The following is an 11,748-nucleotide window of genomic DNA, read 5'->3' as shown; positions in this document are numbered from 1 at the left end:
AGTGCCGCTGCCACAGCTGTTCGCCCGCCAACGCTTGCCAACACTGCGCCACATGCTCCACAATTTTCTTGTTGCCTTTTGCGGCTAATTTCTCACTGCCCGTTTATTCCGCAAGTAAAAACCCTCCATTAATGGTATTTAACTAAACAGCAAGCAGCCATGAGCGCCACTGACGAGTTCCAGAGCTGGCTCAACGAGCAGCTGCGCCAACTGAACACCGACGAGAACGTTTTCGGCTCGTACATCGTTGGCATTTTGGAGGGCGACGAAACCAGAGAGGAAAAGATCGAGGCTCTCGAGGGCATCCTCAGCGAAACAGGTGTAAGTTTTGCTTAATAATGGCACTGTCTGCACACACCAACATCCGTGAACTTTGCAGGCGCCGAACATGGACGAACTGGTGGCCACCATACTGCAAAAATGGCTGCAGAGCCATCCCAGCGCCGATGATCCGCCCAAGAAGGGCCTGGACATTGATGTGAATGCCCAGTTGGCCAAGTTGCTGGAGCAACAGAAGCTGCTACCCGCCGTAACCAAGGAACGCGAGTACACCGAGGAGGAGCGTCGCATCAAGCAGCAGATCCTAGCTCAATACTCCCAGGTTACTATCCAAACCTTGTATACCAACTATTACCAACTAATGATCGCACTTGCTGTCCCGCAGACCGCCGTCGCAAACCAGGACGACGAGGATTCCGAGGAGGAGAGCGACGACGACAGCGGGACGCTCACGAAGAACACCAACAAATCGGATGTCCAGGCGCTTGCCAAGGAGAAGCGAGAGCAAGCCCGCATGGACAGTGCGGCCAAGAAGCAGAAGGACAAGGAGGACCGGGAGAAGCAAAAGCAACTGCGCGAGGAAAAGAAGGAGAAACGCAAGACCGTCAAAGGCGAACGGCGTCGATAACCGTCCCCAAGTGCATATTTTTAGACTCTTTCTATGGAAGCAACAAACGATCTGTGCAACTTTGTACAAAGTGCATTTCGCTTATATGTTGGCATATATACCGTAAAATCATGGAAGCGAACTGAGCTTTGCAGGGATTTCACGAACTGTTGAATATAAATGTATTACAATTGAAACGCCAAAGCTTTAGTTTGATATCTTCAAATGTTTTCCTTTTCTTTGATGTTCTTCTTTAATTTACTTCTTTAATTTACTAAATTAAATTTAAAGTGGTTTTCACATAGCTGTTATAGGGAAATTTGGTGTTTAACGCTAACTTGGCCAACTAGTTCTAAATACTAATGAAAATGTTAGTTCTGCGTATATTTAGTAGTTCTTTAAGAATCAGCTTCATTTGGCTTCGCTTCCTCCGCCTCCTCCTCCTCCTCCTCCGCCTCTGCCTCCGAATCGTCTTCCTTGTCAGATGTGGATTTGCTATTTCGCTGAGATTGCAGTTCCACGGAGATTTTCTTGACCGCCTCCAGGTCGTGTAGTTTAATGCGCCGATTGTTGGGATCCAAGCAGTTGACTTTGACCTCTATGAAGTCGCTCGTCTGCTGATCATCGCAGCTGGAGTACTAGAACGTTAAGTATATTAATGTGATATCATAGTGCAATGTAAGTGCAATGCACTCACTACGGAACTGGAGGTGAAGAGCAGCTCCTCCTCCCCGGCAGCGGACTTGACCCGCAGATACTTTTGGAGTAGATTCGTCTGCTCGTCCTTGCGCCACAGACACAAGCGATTGTTCTTCAGCCAGTCGTCTTCCATAAGATCGGACTTTTTCACCAGCAGGTCCAGCTGATTCAACTTAACAAACTGCTTCTTGGGGGGCAGACTCTGGGGTCGCTTCGAGGTGCTGGCCGACGGGAAGTCAAAGTCGTCGTCGCTGGGTTCCGTTTCTAGGTCATCCTCCTCGTCGGACTCCTCGTCGCTCACCTTGGCCATCCGGCGCTTGGCCTTGGAGGCAGTGGCAGTGGCCGCCGTCGATTTCCGCTTCCTGGCGCCATCGGAGCCAGATGGCTTGGAGGGACGTTTCTTGGTGGGCCGCCAGTCCTCCTCGGAGTCGGAATCGTCCGGACTGAAGTCCTCCTCGTCGCTCTCCTCGAAAGTGGTGGTCACCAGTTCCGTGCGACTCCGCATCCTGACGCGAAAATTCTCTACTCCTGCTGCTCCTGGTTGTACCGACCGCTAAATCCTGCAGCGGTGGCTGCTACTGCTGCTGCTGCTGCTGCTGCGGCTGCTGCGTCTCAAAGCTGACTGAAAATTTTATTGTTGACTCCGAAAAGCCCATTCCAGTACCCGCACAAGGGGGTCTCGCAGAATTATCCTGTAAGGGGTTGCAGCTCGTCCTCTCTTTCGGCTGAAGCTTTGCGCCTGCGAGCTTTTAGGTGTTGCATCTTTCATAAGACGTTTCCGAAAAGCTCTCCCAACGCGAGCTTAATCGTAAGCAGTCCTGCACAGCCAGCACATCCTGAAAGCTTTCCCCAAATCACCGGAAGCTCGATCTCCGCATCTTCTAAACTGGGTCAAAGCTCAATCTAGTATGCATCTTTCCGAAATGGAGTTACTCATTTATTTTTAATCAACAGCTAAGTTTACAGCACAACTCTTACCATTCAATTTAAGGCAAAGCACTAAGCAATTAGAATATTTGCCCATATATTTCAGCAATTCCTTCCCAAAAACAGCAGGCATTTTGTTTTATCTTTTATTAAGACGCTTTTCACTAATGTATATTTTATTTAAGCATTTACATAAAGCTGGACATTGGAGCACACACACTACGAGTACTACTACACAGTTAAGATTTAGTTACTATGCTCTACCTTCGTTGAAGTATTTTCTATGCAAATATGCAAATCATTTCCAAACTTTGCATCAAGTCGACATCATTGCTAAACTAGTGCGGCGATTTGGACGATCCTTACACCTTTAGGCGCTATACACGCGTGGGCGTGCCGTATATAGCCCCCGATCCGACTCCGGATCCGAGTCCACCATTGCCCCGCCGCTGGGCGAGGGGCGAGGCCGGCTGGGGGGTGGGTCCGTTGTTGTTGTTCAGGCGACGCTGCTGACTGTCCGAGTAGGCCCGCTCTACAAGTGGGTAAAGGATGGCTTTATCTATATCTTCCGATCTGCCCGATCCGCCCGATCTTCTCATGCACCTCGGGCCACCTTGTGTTGCATGCACAGCTCGGGTTTTGGGGCAAGTTTACCACATATTTTCAGATTCTTCTTTATATTGAAAGCATGCAAAAGTAAAGTGGTAAAAGTATACGTTATAAGTGGGCTTGCAGGTGTTGTGTTGAAACCAAATGATAAATGGAGTGAGCGCGATTTATTTACAACAAAATAGACATCATGCCCTTTAAGATGTGTGTAAATAATAAATTATAACGTTGTTGCAGCTTACAATGACCAGAAACCCACTTAGGGCTAAAAACATATTCAAATGAGAGTAGAAAGTAAATATAAAAGCTATCTTAACTAAGTACAGAGCATTCCGGTAACTACAAAAGTGCTCAAAACCAATCCAAGGTGCTAAAGCCATCCCATAACCATGCCAGATGAACGATGAGTGATGCAAGCAAACCCATACAAATCCACATCCGCAAACCTACCTCGGAACTTAAGGCCCTGGGCCTCGTTGATGATGGCGGCCAGGGCGGGATGTTGGTATCGCTCCCGGAAAATGGCCGATCCGTTCATGCGATCCGGTCCGTTGCTGTTGCCGTTGAGGGTGCCGCCCAAGTTGCCGTTGCCGTTGCCATTGCCATGGTGCAGCAGCATCAGCTTGTGCTGCGGCGTGTGCTGGGGCGTCAGTGAGGTGGGGGGCGTGGCATTGCCATTTCCATTCTTGTAGTAGCGGTTCTGGTTGGGATCGCAGGTGGCCGGCTCCTGGTTCTGATTGAGGCGATTGGCCATCTTGATGGAGGCGCAGCGATCCTCCTCGTTGTTGCGCATCTTCAGGATGCGCTGATCCTGCACCGAGTACCTCGAGCCGTGCAGGGAGTTCAGCTGGTTGAGATTGCTGACCTGCGTGCTCAGCTTTTTGGCCCGAAAACTGCCGCCCGGCGACGAGTTGTTCAGCAGCGTTCCCCTCGACGAGCTGCCATTGGTCTCCGTGCTGTCCCTGCTCGCCTCCCGGTAGCTCGAGGGGCGGTGCGTCGATGGGGGCGTGTCCAGGCCACTGTCATGCGCCGAGCAGTCCAGTTCGGTTTTGGCCAGTCCCATGTTGCTGCCGCCGCCAGTGGGCAGCATTGGTTGAACTAGGAACGCAAACAGGCAAATATAAGTAGGCTGTAAACGATGAAGCGGCTGCCTGAGCAGCTTTCTTGGACCCACCTGAGTGCCTCATATCAGTGGGCGCCCTGGGCTTGCGGTACAGCCAGTCGCGGTCCAGTTCGTTGCCATTATCGGGAGTGGCGCTCACTCCGCGGAACAGTCGGGGTCGCCGCAGCTGGACTTCCGTCTCCTCGGTCTCCTCATCCACCACCTGGTTGGAGCCGAAGCTGCTGTTGATGAAGATCCTCCTGGGCGAGCCGTACAGTGCGCCGGTCTGGGTGAAGCTGTTCTGGGCCGAGACATAACCATTGGAGTAGCGACTGAGATTCGCATTGCTGTGGTGCGGTATCTTTTGCGGCGTGGAGTGGTTCGTGCTGATGCCGCTCAGATGGTGGTTGTGGTTTTCGTTGTTCAGAGCACTCAGATCCGGCACCGAATCGGAGAACAGGAAGGGATTGGCGCCGCCATAGCCGTTCAGGCTGCCGGCACCGATCTTGTGGCGGGCCAAGCCACCAGTTCCATTGCTCATCAGCCAGTCATCCAGGGCACTCGAGTAGGTGCCGCCCAGTCCAAAGTGCTGGAACTGCAGCGAGGCGTGCGAAACGGGAGCTGCCAAGGAGGCGCGGGATCTGGGTCCTTGGGCGATCTTCAGCACTCGTCTGCGCTCCTTGGAGGTCATGGTGCATTCCTACAGCGAAATAAGGCATTATTTACTGCTCCGTGGATCTATATGGTTTCTGCAGGCAATTGCAAGCAGAAACTTCTTGTCTAATGAGCCCAGTTAGTTCTACTCTTAGCCATTTCATGGCCACTCACCTCCAGCAGCTCGAACCAATCCTCGAGGCCATCATCGCAGCGGAGCAGAACACGACCCTCGCGACCCAGTAGCAGTCCAATGGCGCTGTAGGAGCGCCGATTCAGCCACTCCACCTTCTCCACGTCCACCAGCTTGACCTGGAGCGAAACCGCCGAAGACAATGCAATCGTTAGACAATCAAGTTAAAGGTTAAGCAAACGTTTTCCGCCGAATGTAAAACAAAAAGATTGGGGCGCTGCGAAAATGTTTACAAGTCGCAATTGTTGGCTGGGAAAGGGGTATACAGCTTGAATGCCCAGATTTTAAATATAAATAATTACTTTTAGACATAGAAAGTAGACTGTAAACAAATCGGTGGTCTTTCAATAGCACGACTTGTGTAAAAGAACATTTTTCTTATAGCATTACTATTAATACAAACGCCTCAACTATTTAATATGACTAACGCTACTCTGAAGCTATTCATCTATGTGCCACAACTAATATGACTAAAATTCATATTAAAATAGATTAACTAACTGCTACAAGTATTTAAGATGACTAATATTTTTGACAGCATCTACAGTGGTGGAAAAAATAATAGAAACACGTTGTATGTCGCTCCTCAGCTTTTTCAGAACAAAAGTTAGCAAATACTGGAATAAACGAATGATAAAAAATGGCGAGCCCACAACTTTAGCTGAATAATGCACCAATTAAGCGAGAGCCTTTTACTATGCCACGTACTAACGTGGCCCGCTGCAACTCGGCTAAAAGTCATTAGGCCAGAAGGTCCCTCCTCTGCGTTCCAGCAACCTCTTCCCAAAGGGACCGCAAACTTCTTAGCATGCCAAACTTTTTATTGAACTTCGTCTTTTTTTTAGCTTGCAGCTCTTGTTTATGGGGGAAACTTTAACTCTGCCACCGATTCATCGTGCTGTCGCTCGCTTATGGCCAAGAACTATGCGAGGCCATTAGGCAAATATGTCAGCAGGCCCAGAAAGAGGGGAAAAATCAAGAAGCTGGGCCGGCCACTGCCACTGGTAGCCACCGCGTGTGGCAATTAGCCAAGTTATGCGGCCCCTGTAAGTTCGCCTGCTTCCCTCCTTATTTATTTCCCATTGGTTCCATCTCTCTTCGTCTAATGGCCAACATAATTAAGTTCTTAAAGTGTTGCGATCGTTTTTTATGATGAATAGTGGCGGCAGCAGAGGCAATGTGGAATATTGCACAAAGCTCCCATTCGTTTGATGGATGATTTAGTGGCTTCGCTTCTGCTGAGATCAAAGATCAAAATCAGAACTCACTTGGGAGTTGCACACATAAGTGTTGTGTGGGTGGTGACATGCCAGAAACACATCAAATTTCCATACTTATGTTAGGCATAATAAAATTTAAATGGTAAAATCTTTAGATACACGCTTTACATCTATATGCATGCTCTTGCACATTTCAACTTTTTTTTTTTGCGTTTATTTTGTACAAACATAGTGGTTTGTAAGCCTTTCTGACCTCTATTTCCTGCCCAATCTCTGACCTCACTTGTTCGTAATGTGTGCCAACCCTCAATCGATGGCTAAATATTTTCCAAATTTCCGTTTCACCTTTGGTTCACAAGTAATGTGCCCAAGGTCGATATTGATCGGCTTGCTGGCTCGCCTGCTATTGTTTATTATGGTTATTTATGGGTTTTATGAACAAATTCGATTGTTGTTGCTGCCGCTTTATATTTTGACATGTTTAACAGCATGAGCTGTCAAAACTAACACCGAAGCTCAGCTGGTCATTGGTTTAAGTTTTGGCATTGCAATTCGGGAAAGTAAAATTGAACTCAAATTGTTAACTACCTCAGCTTAGCCTTGTCCATTTTAAAATTCATTTTGATTTCTCTCCTCTTTCTTTCTGCCATACGCCTTTAATTATGCATGCTTAAATTTTGAGCTTAATTAAATACTTCAGCATCGATATCCAATCTCGGCAGTGCAACCCAATTAATAATGCTCATTAACGTTGAGCAGGCGGAAATTGCATTTCCCGACAGGCACAGCCACCGCCCCTTTTGCATTTTCCACATGCCGCCCACCCAAGGACAAAAATCAATATAGCTTTCCATCACTGTCGGCGTGCAAAACTGCAAAATTCTGAGGCGGAAAACTTTACCCGTCCGCAGGCAGGTGAACCGAGCCATCAGCCCCACAATCATACCACCAATTTTCCCAAGCCCCCTGCACTTTCATCACCTGTAATTATGCCCGATTGATTTCCCCCAGGTACACAGACGTCAGACAATCAGACAAATTCAGTTTCATCGCTTTTGCCACGTTTAGTGTCCTCTATATGCAAATTGGAATCTCTGATTGATGACAGGAATTTCAGAGCTCGGAATCTTATTTCTTAATTGTGCATTTTCTAACAAAAGCTTGATACGATATTTAACAGGAATCTTAAATATTACCTGAAACAAGCTTTGCATAAATGAAAGATATGAGCAATATACTCTGTCTTTATAATAAATCTATTGAATGTTATATTGATATGCATTTTTATTGAGCGTTATTTTGTATTTGTGTGTCCACAGGTACCCACGTAGTTTCTGTTTGCTCGAAATCGACTGAAAAGGGCGTTATAATCAAATTATATAATTAGACCGAAACCATCTGTCTTTCAACCCAGTTGCGCCTCTTTTCGCCTAATTGATTAAGGTGATTACATTGACGAGGCAATATCGAATCATTGTAGTGTCAGTGAAACATCAATGAACAAGCGAAAAGCACAAAGAAGCGATGAAATGAGATGCCGCCTTCCCGCATTAATGAGTCAAACATTTTCAGACATCCTTCGTCTCTTTCACACCCGCACAGTGCCTCTCTCTCACACCTCTCTGTTCAATGACATCTCCGGGTTCGCGTCTGGGCTGCACCTGACACGCGTGTGGGTGGGTTGGTGTCTGAGCTGTGGTTTCGCGGACCAAAAATTGTTGAATTTATGAGGTTGAATTTATAAGGTTGAGTTTATAACTCGAAGGTCAGATGGGCGTTTATTTCATTTGTAATTTTTGGAAAATTTTATGGAATTTTCCGCAGAAAAATCCAATTTTGTGAAACGAATTGTGTAACTTGTATCTAGTCGAACGAATTCTACTCGTAATTCCTTTATAAATGTTTGCCCTCACATTAAATAAGTTAATCTGCCGCATGGTGCCGGATTTTTCACCATTTAGTTCCACCTATGTCATTATTTTCCCCCGTGTCTGCTTTTTCCATTTCCCCTGCCACTCTGCTTATTTACTTTGGAAAATTGCCCGCACAACAACGGAGCGGAGCGTTTTTCACTTTGTTTTATTTGAGAGAAAAAAATGTATTTTAATTTTAAATTAAACTGTAAACAACAACAACCTGCTGCTGGCTGTGTATTGACAATGCTTTTAAGAGAGAGAATTTAGCAGAAAAGCGCCAGCAAACAGAAAAAACGACACGAATTTAAAACAAAATAAAATTAAATTCAAGAGGGGAAAAAGCGCTAAAGTAATTTTCCCATGATCTCTTTTTGCAGTTGTCTTTTTGCTGCAGTTTTATGTGCATTTTCCTTATTTGCTTAAGCAGCAACAACAATAATGTCATCAGCAACAACAACAAAACACATCGGTAGCTGAGGTAATGAACAATTTCACGGCAATCGTGTATCCGATACTCTCACTTAAACATTTGCCAAGTCTTTAGGCATTCAAGATATAAGTATTCATAAATAAATAATTATTTTCATTATTTAATGAGTCCTAACATGATTAAATCAGTATACGTTATATATTTAAAAGGGTAACAAGAAATAAAATATTTCTTGAAATTATACAATAGCAATATATTAAACCATGAACTCAATCTTAAGGGATTAATTCCGCGAAATAATTTAGAGAGCATTTTGATTTGATACGTAAATCTTTAAAAAGAGAAAAATATTGACAAATATTTTTTCCAAATAAAAATTGTTTTTGTTTTCAATACTTTAGAGAGCATTTTGTTTTGATATGTTATAACATAATCTTTAAGAAGAGCACAATATTTACAAATATTTTTTCTAGATAAAAATTGTTCAGATTTTTCAAAACATTACCCAGAAACCTGAATAATATCCAGTTCAGAGTGTTTACACATCGACTTTTCGCGATTAGCATTTTCCTGTATTTGTGTTTTTCACAGTTGTTGTTGCTATTGCAGTTGTTCCTGTTTGTGTTTTGTTGCTGCCTGTGTGCAATATTTGCCCGTTTTCCCGTTTGCCTTTAGTATTTCTCGTATTTGCCTTGTTTTCATCGCAAAACTTGTGCGGAGTGAGGGAATGGAGGGGGCTCTCGAGGAGGGGGCGCCCCAAGAAGCCGGGAGGGGCGAGTAGTTGGGCAAATTAACATGCAGCAGATGCAAGTTTTAGCCAATTAGCTGAGCTTAGTTGAAGTTTTTCTGCTCGTTTTCATACCGCCCCTTCGATAGGGATTTGTTTGACTAAAAAATAGGAGAAATACCCAGACAATTGGCATAGTTTATACGGATTTCCACCGAAGATTACCTATCAATTCAGCCCCCTACATGGACGAATATCATTCATCTATCTGGCTGAGAAGTCAATTGCAAAACGTGACTGGATGTGTCTGGCATTCTCAACCGCAAAAGACTTCATTTATAAGGCATATAGGTGTGTCCTAGCCCCACTCCATGACAAAAAAAAACGAACAGGTTATTCATGGGCTGCTCATAATGCTGGGCATAAATCTCTTTCTGGCTGCAATAGAATTAAACACAATGCGCAGTAAATATAAAAGTTAGCTTGACACTTCGGTGAAGTGGAGGCGTTTTGAAAAGGGGATATAAACTTTTGGGTAGCTCTCCCTTTGTCGAGCTTTTGCATGCCACTTTTTTTTTGATTATCTAAAAGTTTGCATCCACTTACCTTGAAGATAAACTGCCCCATATCCGAGGCACGTTCATTGGCCGATCCCGAGGCTCTTTTGAAGCAGTGCAAGTAGTCGCGAGTGAGCACAAAGTATCTGCAAGAGGAGATGGGCTTTAGTCAGTACAAATCCGTTCACAACTGGGGGAGTGACCTTTAAACTCTTGTATATCTGCCGACTGTCTTCGGTTAAAGGTCAGAAACCAAGACTTCAAACCAAAATCCGGGCACTTAAAGCGCTGTTTTCAGCCCATCCCTATTGGCATTTCGATATGTTATTAATAAATCATAGCTCATGCGCCAAAAAATCAAAACCGTTGCTCGCATTTGAGCAGAAAAGTACTTCAAGCTTTACGACTTTCTCAAGCGATAATAGTATTATTATACCCTTTGCTCGAAGAGTAACTCAACTTATATTAATCGGATTTTGAAGTGGCATACCTCTCAATGTTTCTGGCGCAATTCTCTAAAAAACTGCATTCAAACTTAGAAATTTATTTTTTTTAAATTTTTTTTTTAATTTTTTTGATGTAGAAATTCAAAAAAATGAAAAAATGTCCTACGGCTAAAGTTCTAAACGCCATAACTCAACTTATCTTAATCGGATTTTGAAGTGGCTTACCTCTTAATGTTTCTGGCGCAATTCTCTAAAAAACTGCATTCAAATTTAAAAACTTATTTTTTTTCAACTTTTTTGTAATTTTTTTTATGTGATGATGTTGTAGAAATTCAAAAACCTATAAAATGTCCCAAAGCTGAACTTCTATACCTCATAACTCAACTAATCTTAATCGGATTTTGAAGTGGCATACCTCTAAATGTTTCTGGTGCAATTCTCTAAAAATCTGCATTCAAATTTAAAAATTTATTTTTTTTCAATTTTTTTGTCATTTTTTTTATGTGATGTAGAAATTCAAAAACCTATAAAATGTCCCAAAGCTGAACTTCTATACCTCATAACTCAACTTATCTTAATCGGATTTTGAAGTGGCATACCTCTAAATGTTTCTGGCGCAATTCTCTAAAAAACTGCATTCAAATTTAAAAACTTATTTTTTTTCAACTTTTTTGTAATTTTTTTTATGTGATGATGTTGTAGAAATTCAAAAACCTATAAAATGTCCCAAAGCTGAATTTCTATACCTCATAACTCAACTAATCTTAATCGGATTTTGAAGTGGCATACCTCTAAATGTTTCTGGTGCAATTCTCTAAAAAACTGCATTCAAATTTAAAAAATTTTTTTTTTTTAATTTTTTTGTCATTTTTTTGATGTGATGTAGAAATTCAAAAACCTATAAAATGTCACAAAGCTGAACTTCTATACCTCATAACTCAACTAATCTTAATCGGATTTTGAAGTGGCATACCTCTAAATGTTTCTGGTGCAATTCTCTAAAAATCTGCATTCACATCAAAATTCAAAACCTATAAATTCAAAAACCTATAAAATGTCCCAAAGCTGAACTTCTATACCTCATAACTCAACTTATCTTAATCGGATTTTGAAGTGGCATACCTCTAAATGTTTCTGGCGCAATTCTCTAAAAAACTGCATTCAAATTTAAAAACTTATTTTTTTTCAACTTTTTTGTAATTTTTTTTATGTGATGATGTAGAAATTCAAAAACCTATAAAATGTCCCAAAGCTGAACTTCTATACCTCATAACTCAACTAATCTTAATCGGATTTTGAAGTGGCATACCTCTAAATGTTTCTGGTGCAATTCTCTAAAAAACTGCATTCAAATTTAAAAAATTTTTTTTTTTTAATTTTTT

General features: G+C 43.2%; 3 protein-coding genes across 10 annotated transcripts in view; 1 reads left to right on the top strand and 2 right to left on the bottom strand.

The window, feature by feature from the left end:
• Positions 1 to 1,083, top strand: LOC6542107 (coiled-coil domain-containing protein 43). Of its 2 annotated transcripts, XM_001969244.3 has the most exons (3): positions 5 to 321; positions 380 to 601; positions 665 to 1,083. In XM_001969244.3, the coding sequence occupies exons 1-3, from the start codon at positions 160 to 162 to the stop codon at positions 905 to 907; spliced, it is 627 nt and encodes a 208-aa protein (XP_001969280.1). In that variant the 5' UTR covers positions 5 to 159; the 3' UTR covers positions 908 to 1,083. The 2 variants fall into 2 exon arrangements, with proteins under 2 accessions (XP_015015015.1, XP_001969280.1); XM_015159529.2 differs by having other exon boundaries at positions 1 to 321; positions 380 to 1,083.
• A 39-nt stretch (positions 1,084 to 1,122) lies between these two features.
• LOC6542958 lies at positions 1,123 to 2,538 on the bottom strand. The gene is made up of 2 exons (XM_001969243.3): positions 1,584 to 2,538; positions 1,123 to 1,524 (listed from the first exon to the last, which is right to left on the bottom strand). The coding sequence occupies exons 1-2, from the start codon at positions 2,088 to 2,090 to the stop codon at positions 1,285 to 1,287; spliced, it is 747 nt and encodes a 248-aa protein (XP_001969279.1). The 5' UTR covers positions 2,091 to 2,538; the 3' UTR covers positions 1,123 to 1,284.
• A 58-nt stretch (positions 2,539 to 2,596) lies between these two features.
• LOC6541536 overlaps positions 2,597 to 11,748 on the bottom strand; it is a 42,955-nt gene continuing 33,803 nt past the window's right edge. For 2 of the 7 annotated variants that reach the window (XM_026979775.1, XM_001969242.3), the window contains 5 exons: positions 9,970 to 10,066; positions 5,052 to 5,189; positions 4,296 to 4,923; positions 3,572 to 4,219; positions 2,601 to 3,185 (listed from right to left, as the gene is read on the bottom strand). In XM_026979775.1, coding sequence (XP_026835576.1) covers positions 3,163 to 3,185; positions 3,572 to 4,219; positions 4,296 to 4,923; positions 5,052 to 5,189; positions 9,970 to 10,066 — 1,534 coding nt within the window. In that variant the 3' untranslated portion in view covers positions 2,601 to 3,162. Of the gene's footprint in view, positions 3,186 to 3,571; positions 4,220 to 4,295; positions 4,924 to 5,051; positions 5,190 to 9,969; positions 10,067 to 11,748 lie in introns of all 7 variants that reach the window. The other 5 variants (XM_026979773.1, XM_026979774.1, XM_026979777.1 and 2 more) reach the window with 4 other exon arrangements.

This window comes from Drosophila erecta, unplaced genomic scaffold (assembly GCF_003286155.1).
Source record: "Drosophila erecta strain 14021-0224.00,06,07 unplaced genomic scaffold, DereRS2 tig00000055-arrow-pilon, whole genome shotgun sequence".
NCBI classification, from domain to species: domain Eukaryota; kingdom Metazoa; phylum Arthropoda; class Insecta; order Diptera; family Drosophilidae; genus Drosophila; species Drosophila erecta.
This window is presented reverse-complemented; position numbering and strand designations above follow the sequence as displayed.

Excerpts from the sequence above, each read along its gene's own strand:
- LOC6542107 (XM_015159529.2), top strand. The coding sequence starts at position 160 with ATGAGCGCCACTGACGAGTTCCAGAGCTGGCTCAACGAGCAGCTGCGC. Across the intron at positions 322-379 it reads GCATCCTCAGCGAAACAGGT|GCGCCGAACATGGACGAACT; the intron begins GTAAGTTTTGCT and ends TGAACTTTGCAG.
- LOC6542958 (XM_001969243.3), bottom strand. The coding sequence starts at position 2,090 with ATGCGGAGTCGCACGGAACTGGTGACCACCACTTTCGAGGAGAGCGAC. Across the intron at positions 1,525-1,583 it reads TCTTCACCTCCAGTTCCGTA|TACTCCAGCTGCGATGATCA; the intron begins GTGAGTGCATTG and ends TTAACGTTCTAG.